This window comes from Sprattus sprattus (assembly GCF_963457725.1).
Source record: "Sprattus sprattus genome assembly, chromosome: 14".
NCBI classification, from domain to species: Eukaryota; Metazoa; Chordata; class Actinopteri; order Clupeiformes; family Clupeidae; genus Sprattus; species Sprattus sprattus.
In genome coordinates, this window is record NC_137912.1 from 5283790 (window position 1) to 5292484 (window position 8695).

At 44.6% G+C, this 8695-nt stretch overlaps 1 protein-coding gene across 1 annotated transcript in view; it reads left to right on the top strand.

Moving 5' to 3' along the window:
* Positions 1-2865, top strand: part of LOC308375282 (nck-associated protein 5-like) — a gene marked incomplete at its 5' end in the record, with an annotated part of 164912 nt that extends 162047 nt beyond the window's left edge. Inside the window, 1 exon segment of the mRNA XM_080851357.1 lies at positions 2540-2865. Within this exon segment, the coding sequence (XP_080707483.1) occupies positions 2540-2833 (294 nt within the window). The 3' untranslated portion in view covers positions 2834-2865.
* Between the last annotated feature and the right edge of the window lie 5830 nt (positions 2866-8695).

Here is an 8695-nt window from a genome sequence, read left to right on the forward strand (position 1 = left end):
CTTCTTCTTCTCTGGCTCCCTCTCTCTCTCTTCTTCTTCTTCTCTGGCTCTCTCTCTCTCTCTTCTTCTTCTCTGGCTCCCTTTCTCTCTTCTTCTTCTCTGGCTCCCTCTCTCTCTTCTTCTTCTCTGGTTCCCGCTCTCTCTTCTTCTCTGGCTCCCTCTCTCTTCTTCTTCTCTGGTTCCCTCTCTCTCTCTTCTTCTCTGGCTCCCTCTCTCTCTTGTTTTTCTCTGGCTCCCTCTCTCTCTCTCTTCTTCTTCTCTGGCTCCCTCTCTCTCTTCTTCTTCTCTGGCTCCCTCTCTCTCTTCTTCTTCTCTGGCTCCCTCTCTCTTCTTCTTCTCTGGTTCCCTCTCTCTCTCTTCTTCTCTGGCTCCCTCTCTCTCTTGTTTTTCTCTGGCTCCCTCTCTCTCTCTCTTCTTCTTCTCTGGCTCCCTCTCTCTCTTCTTCTTCTCTGGCTCTCTCTCTCTCTCTTCTTCTCTGGCTCCCTCTCTCTCTTCTTCTTCTCTGGCTCCCTCTCTCTCTTCTTCTTCTCCGGCTCCCTCTCTCTCTCTCTTCTTTTTCTCTGGCTCCCTCTCTCTCTCTCTTCTTCTCTGGCTCCCTCTCTCTCTCTCTTCTTCTTCTCTGGCTCCCTCTCTCTCTTCTTCTCCGGCTCCCTCTCGCTCTCTTCTTCTCTGGTTCCCTCTCTCTCTCTTCTTCTTTTTCTCTGGCTCTCTCTCTCTCTCTTCTTCTCTGGTTCCCTCTCTCCCTTCTTCTTCTCTGGTTCCCTCTCTCTCGTCTTCTTCTCTGCCTCCCTCTCTCTCTTCTTCTCTGGCTCTCCCTCTGTCTCTTCTTCTTCTCTGGCTCTCTCTCTCTCTCTTCTTCTTCTCCGGCTCCCTCTCTCTCTCTTCTTCTCTGCCTCCCTCTCTCTCTTCTTCTTCTCTGCCTCCCTCTGTCTCTTCTCACAGTCAGGAGTATGATGGAACTAATCCATAGAGCCTTAACATTTCCAAAGGCGCCCAACAGAAACATGTAATCATTCGTGTCAGAGCAGCCACAAGGAGAACGTCTCCTCTTGTCTGATGCTAGACGTGTGAGGTGTGTGTGTGCGTGTGTGTGTGTGTGTGTGTTTTTGTGTGTGTGTGTGTGTGTGTGAGTGTGTGTGTGTGTGTGTGTGTGTGTGTAATCATTCGTGTCAGAGCAGCCACAAGGAGAACGTCTCCTCTTGTCTGATGCTAGATGTGTGAGGTGTGTGTGTGTGTGTGTGTGTGTGTGTGTGTGTGTGTGTGTGTGTGTGTGTGTGTTTGTGTGTGTGTGTGTGTGTGTGTGTTTGTGTGTGTTTGTGTGTGTGTGTGGTTGTGTGTCTGATGCTAGATGTGGATGTGATTCTTTCTTCTCTCCCTGGGTCCCTGTGGTTTCCTATAGCCTGACTATGTGGACCAATACCAATACCACAATAAATCATTCTGAGCCTCATCACTGCCTAGAGGTGCGATATCCCGCGTCTTTCTGATGCATTATTCAAAGGCGTGAGAGATTGTCCTGACAAATTGATCAGTTGTGTTTTCTTTAGTGCGGAGGGACTAATTTCTAATGGATCATAAATAAAACGATAAAAAAGTGAGGTGAGAGCACTAAGTTCTCATAGTAACTTATTCCTCTTTGGAGCTGTGGTTGGTGGAGTAGGTTCTTTGAGTCAAATGAATATTGGAGATCCTGACGAGCAGAATATTGTGAGAACATTAAACTATCACTACAAGCAAGTGAGCGACACTCAGAAGCTGCAGACATAGAACATCTTTACCAGTACTGCATAACATTAAGTGCAATGCATAGGCTGAAAGATTTTTGCAAACATGTGGCATCCAAAAATGTGCAGGTGTTGAATGCTAATGAAGGCTTTTATGCGCTAACAAGACGTTTGAAGTTGTTTACTAAATTAAATGAAACACAACCTTAAACTTCCTGAAGCTTTGCAATAAGTGCACAGTTATGTGGGTGGTGCATTAGTGTGAGTAAATGTCAACGGCTGTGGGTGTTTGTGTTCTGTAGTAAATAATAATAGAACTATTCACAAGTAACAATAAGACATGAATAAACATCCATTTTTATAGCTGTGTTTTTATCTAATTAAAGTTGGCCGCCGTCAAGTAGAACGTGAAAAACATGAGTATATTACAATTTATGCTCTTAATTGTTCTGATGTTAAAAAGGGACCTCTTAAAAATTACAATTCTTATGAATACATAGAAACATTTGCACAAAGGCTTTTCTGATGACACTTGTTACAAAGTTTGGCATTCGGCTGTCATTGGCAACGGGTTTTGTGCTTCTAATACACATCTTTCATATCATTCCGCTAGAAGTCCAGTCATTTAACGTAACACACTCATGGTAATTTGAAGTCAGCAAGTAATGGGTTGCTACGCAATACCTGCAACTTCAAAGTTCTATTTGCTTGAAGAACTATTTATTTCTAAACGTGAATCATGAAACGGCAACTTAATTAAACTTAATTTCTTTCTCTCTCTCTCTCTCTCTCTCTCTCTCTCTGTCTCCCTGCAGAAAGGGAAGCTTCTGGGACGGGTGTCAGCCCTGGGGGGCCCCCATCAGCAGGGCCACTCACGCATCTCCCTGGAGTCCCTCAGCTGCCTGGGAGGCTCCGGAGGGCCCGACCGCCTGCACAGGAGCATTTGCGGGGGCATCGGCAGCACCGGCGTGGGGACAAGGACTGACCCCCAGCACACCCCACCTCACCTTGAGAGACCGGCCAGCAACAACCACATCGTATCCCGTAGCGACTCGATCCTCTACGACGGCTTCACCCCCTGTGCCAGTCAAGGCTCCAACATAGACTAGAGGCTCCTGTCAACGGACCCCCCTCCCCCCCTCCTCTAACCTTCAGCCAAGGCTTTGAGAGACACTTCGGGGGGCTCTCTGAGGAGGTCTCCCCAACTCCTCCTGCCCTCCCCGAAGCCTTGGCACCAGCTCAGGGCCTCAGATGGTGCCTCAAGGCGCCCCAGGTAGAGAGCACCTCCAGCAGGGCAGCCGGAACCCACCGGGCCTGGGCCTCAGATGGTGCTTCAAGGCTCCCAGGTAGAGAGCACCTCCAGCAGGGCAGCCGGAACCCACCGGGCCTGGGCCTCAGATGGTGCTTCAAGGCTCCCAGGTAGAGAGCACCTCCAGCAGGGCAGCCGGAACCCACCGGGCCTGGGGCTCAGGTGGTTCTCCAAACCACCATCCAACGCAAGCACTTACCTGCATAAGGGATGCTCTGTCTCTTCGACCCCCCTCAGAGAATAAGAACAGCAGTAGGTCATCAGGCTTCATGGGCCTATGAGACAGAGATGGAAGAATATGAAGAGCAATACTGGATCATCATGGATATTTCGGGTATAGATGTTTTTGTTTTTTGTTTTTGTTTTTGTTGTTTTGTTGTTTTCCTCCATTTATGGTTTCCATTGAAACATAATCTTCGTTGCCGTGGCGTTTTCTCATCATCCATACAGCAATAGGCAGGCTTTGGAAAAGTTTTTCAGGCAATTTGAAATGGGATGATGTGTGTGGGGTTGAAAGAATCAGGAGGGTGGAAAAAAAAAGAGTAGAGCTCTATTTTCAAAAGCAATCGCTCCCTCCCTCCCTCCCTCCCTCCCTCCCTTTCTTTCTCTATGTCTGTCTACTTTGCAGATGCATGAGGTAAATGCAGTCTACATCTCAGCATTTGTAGGCCTGTAGTTTAACTTATTGTAATGGGTCCTGCCGGGAGTTTTTGGACGAAAAACGAAATCCAGACAATGCTTTGTTGTCAACTTGGAAAACAAATGACTATGTCTCCATTTGCTATGCTTGACCAACGTAAGCACTGCAGGGAGGGTTGTACCCCCCCCCCCCCCCCCCCCTGACCCCCCACCCCGACCCCCCTCCTCTGTGTCGAGGAATGACAAATCTTCAAAAGACAAATATTTCCGTTGTTCTGTCTCTACCATTTACTGCTTCCATTTGTCTGATTGCATGGGGCAATAAGCACGGCAGAACCCAGTGAAAAACGACCGGAGTAGAGAAGAATAAAAACACTTCATCACATCCCGTCTGCAAAAAGAGAGAGAAGAAGAAGAAGAAGAGAACTCCAGGGGAACAGCCAAGTGAATGCCCTACACTGTGTGTTCAGGGGCCGTGAACAGCCAAGTGAACACCCTACACTGTGTGTTCAGGGGCCGGGACTTCACCTACACCACGTATTTATTACTTAAAGATCATGTTGGACAGACATAGATGTAACATATGAAATCAAATATATAAATATAAATACGAATAAAATCCAGCCACGCAAAAAAGAAAATGAGAACTAATGCAACAAATCCAAAACTACTGTATGAAAAACACGATACTGTATGCTACAAATGTTTTAGTGTGCAATTCTCCATTCATTAGCATGTAGTTGGGTTATCACACGGCTAACACTTAGCGGATGATGTAGGTGGTTGTGACGTGCCTGACCCATGAAGGGTACTAACGTGTGTCTAAACCCTCGTTTTCTCTACGCAAGCTCTCGTAATGCAGGGTTGATGACTGTAGCTCAGGGAACTTATTTTTCGTATTTGTGACGAGAAAATGAAAAAAATTAAATAAACGAAAACAAACAAACAAAAAAAAAAAAAACAACAGCAATGTGTTGATAAAATCAGCCTCTTTTGACATTTTTTTTTGCAAGTTTGTGAATGGAAAGTGATTGCTTTTAAAATAGCTACCAAGCGGGGACTATATATCTGAACCCTACGAGTAAATAGTTTCCCATTAGCCGTGTGCTAACGTGCTAACGTGTAACCTCTCATTTCTCATTCCATGTGTGTTGTTTATGTACAAATAATTACTCTGTGAATAGTGTTGTGGGGGCATTACTGATTGGCATTATGTATGAAAGTACATGAAATTATTCAAAAGATTATAATAATAATAGTAATAATAATGAACTGTCAATCATTACTTACTGAGTGTGTCTGTAATGCTGATTACATAATGCTCTTTGTGCTTCCCCTGCTCTGTGATGGTCTGTAGATAATTTAGTCTAAAAAGATGTTCATATGTGTGTATTTTGTTCGGTTTGAAAACTGAAAACTGATTGCTGCAATCCCTTTTATCCCTTTATCTGAGTTCAGAGAAATACGAGGAGAGTAGAAGACATCAAGCCAAAACGCTAACACAACTTTAACAGAGCTCACCTCAGCTGATGCTTATTCAAACAGCATTCTGTGTTTATTTTCTTTCTTTCACTATCTATCTCTCTTTCTCTCTCTTTCTCTCTCTATCTAGATCTCTCTCGCTCTCTTTTTTCTACTAAACTATTCATTATGACGAACAGAGAGAATTCTCAAAGGACAAGTGTATTTTTCTAGTTGTCGAGTATTTATAACCACTTTTGTACATGGAGCTGTATAGGTGTGTATTTGCACTCTCCTCCTGGAGTGTGTGTCTTTGGAAAGAGAATCTGTTACAAGCAGTGTTACTTTGGTCATTTTTATTTATGCAATTCTAGCTGTTACATTAGACAACAATGCTATATTTTATCTGATAATTTCATAAATAAATAGATGAAATTATTTCAAATTATTACGTCTCAACCAAGTGTTTTTTTCCCATGTCCTCTGTGTGTGTGTGTGTGTGTGTGTGTGTGCGCGTATGTGTGTGTTTTAATGTGTCATTATCCGCATGTATGTACATATATATATGTGTTTGTGTGTGCGTGTGTTTACAGTGAGTTAGTGTGTGTTTCAGTGTCTTCACACCAAATTAACAGACTCCATACAGCAATCAATAACTATTAACATACATCACAGCCGATGCCATGCACTTAAACAAATGAAGGCCATGTTACTGCCTGCCCCATTCACCGATATGTACCTCCACACCTGTACACAGTCTATGACCACACCTGTACACCGTCTATGACCTCACCTGTACACCGTCTATGACCTCACCTGTACACCGTCTATGACCTCACCTGTACACCGTCTATGACCTCACCTGTACACCGTCTATGACCTCACCTGTACACCGTCTATGACCACACTCATTTCACGGTCTGTGGCTCTGAAATAGAATGCCGGCATCTTTTTAACCAGCATGTCCATTGTAGAGAGGCTAAAGCGAATGTAAAAAGGCGTGAAGGTTCAAACACGAACACCAATGGGACTCAATGTTACAGTCCATTTTAAGGGTGAGCAGGTACCACATCCGGCCAGCTTTGTGTGTGTTTCAGTCACAACGGAAAGCTGCGCGGGGAGACCTCAGTCTTCTTTTTTTTCTTTTATTTTTTGAAAATAAGAGTTGAAGTCTCTTTTAACCTTGAGGAGAGACAGATAGGCCCGAGTTAATGATTTGAGTCTTACTTAAAATACGTCTTGGCTTCGGAAAGCAGAGCTGAGTCAGCACCTTTGAAGAACATTATCCAGCGGATCGAGGAGCGTGTAGAATGTTTCGCCTCCGACTTTATGCATGCCTCTTAATAAATGAAAAAATAGTTAAAATCTGAATTATAATTACTGCGCTGATTTTGCTGAATTTCAGGTGTGAAAGGTGAGTGAGGGTGTTAACTGCATCATGGCAAGCACCTGTGGTGTGTGTGTGTGTGTGTGTGTGTGTGTGTGGTGTGAAAGGTCAGTGAGGGTGTTAACTGCATCATGGCAAGCTCCTGTGTGGTGTGGTGTGTGTGTGTGTGTGTGTGGTGTGTGTGTGTGTGTGTGTGGTGTGAAAGGTCAGTGAGGGTGTTAACTGCATCATGGCAAGCACCTGTGGTGTGTGTGTGTGTGTGTGTGTGTGTGTGTGTGTATGGTGTGTGTATGTGTGTCACGATGCCTCATCTGTGTGTGTTTGTGTGTGTGTGTGTGTGTGTGTGTGTGTGTGTGTGTGTGTGTGTTTGTGTGTGTGGTGTCAAATGCGAGTGATGGTGTTAACTGCATCATGGCAAGCACCTGTGTGTATGAAAGAGGCAGGCCTCCTGGTATAGAGGGAAATAGAGAAAGCTGCCACTCTTCCATATGCTGTGGATCAGGTGATGGTAAACATATGAATCGTGGTGCTCAGAAAACAAGGCATGAAATCACTGCATGTACCACTGTATGCAAACATTTGGATACCCCTGGGATTATTATGTCATTGTGACATTTTTTTTTCCATTAGAAAGGTTTAAACACAACCCCTTCAAATGGTCATGTAATGTTACTTTTAATATCATAGAAAAAAGAACACTAATTGTGACCACTGGCCAGCCTTTTCCATAGAATCATCTAATTGAATTTAAAGCAGCAATACGGAGTTCTGTTAGCTAACTACCTAAAAGGTATGCAAAAACCTTGCAAACACCACCAACAGCCCAGCTGACACTGATTGAAGCTTGCCGACACACTAACTGGTGTCTTTTGGCAGTTTAGCTGGCAATGTCATGTGTGTAAAAGCTTTTCTTCAAGTTTTGCAGGGTGTACCAGCCCGTTACACAGAACTACATAGGGCATATCCTGGATGGCTAATGAATTTGAGGATGGTACCAAAATGAGTTGCCTATAAAGCATACCTCAAAAAGTGTCAAATTGTTGCATAGTGTTACTTTAAAGCTAGGTGTGATATCCCAGCAGAAGAGGGAACCAGATGTTGGAGAGAAGGAGCAGTGGAGAGAGAGCCAGAGCGCAGGTAACCAGACCAAACAGGACAGGCCTGGGGGCTCATACAGTAGCCCCGACCACATTCGGGCTTGACGCCCACGGAGGACACATGTTCGTTTCCGGCCTAATGTCATTTTTTCCTGTCCACTCCCCACCTCTTCTCCAACTCATTTCCTGTCCCACTCCTAAAAATTGGACTGGATTTGTTCCTTCTGAGCCTTCTGGTATGCCAACCACACGCACATTGCATCTACGACCTCGGTTGTCGAGATCATCGATGTGCTGAGACATGTCGCGCACTTGATTTTCAAGGGATGCTATCCTAGCTTCTGAGGCTATAGCTGTGTCTTCGACATCAGAAATTCGTTTTTCAGCCTCTCCTACGCGTACTGCAATTGCTTGCAACTGTGTTGACTGCTCTTTAATGGCCTCTAGGACGGTGGAGACTTTGGTGTCGATCACCTTAGTGAGTTTGTCTGTTATGTTGTCCAAAGCTTGAATAATAGTTGGCTCCATCCCTGGGCTAGCAACAGCTAATTCACCGCTAACACCAGTTTCCTCAGGAGTAGTCTTCCCCGCTTTCTTCGTATTTTTTTTCATGTTTTCTGGGTTTGGCCGAAAATAATCATCTAGACTCATGTTAGAGTACCTCCCCCAAAATAATTCCGTACTTTTACTGTCCAGACATGATATATAAGTATATAAACTGATAAATGCCACTGGAGCTGGCTTACAGTGCTGTTCACTCTACGGCGCCATCTTCCCTTCCCTCCTCCTGTCCCACTCCTAACAGTACTATCAATTAAAGGCATAAAAAGCCCAAAATAAATCTTTAAAAACAAAAAAAACTAAAAAACAGGGCAGGCCTGAACCTCCACAAAGGGGCCTGCGGATATGCCAAGGATGTTGGAGGTTTTTTATAGCCTTGCCATTCGTCTTACAGAGTCCCACTACCTTTTAAACTTCTGCGCCAAGTAGACGCAGAAATGTATGATACAATAGCTAAATGTACATCTGTGATTTAGCATTCGAGGGGTTAAGGCTGTAGAGACAGAAATGTATGATA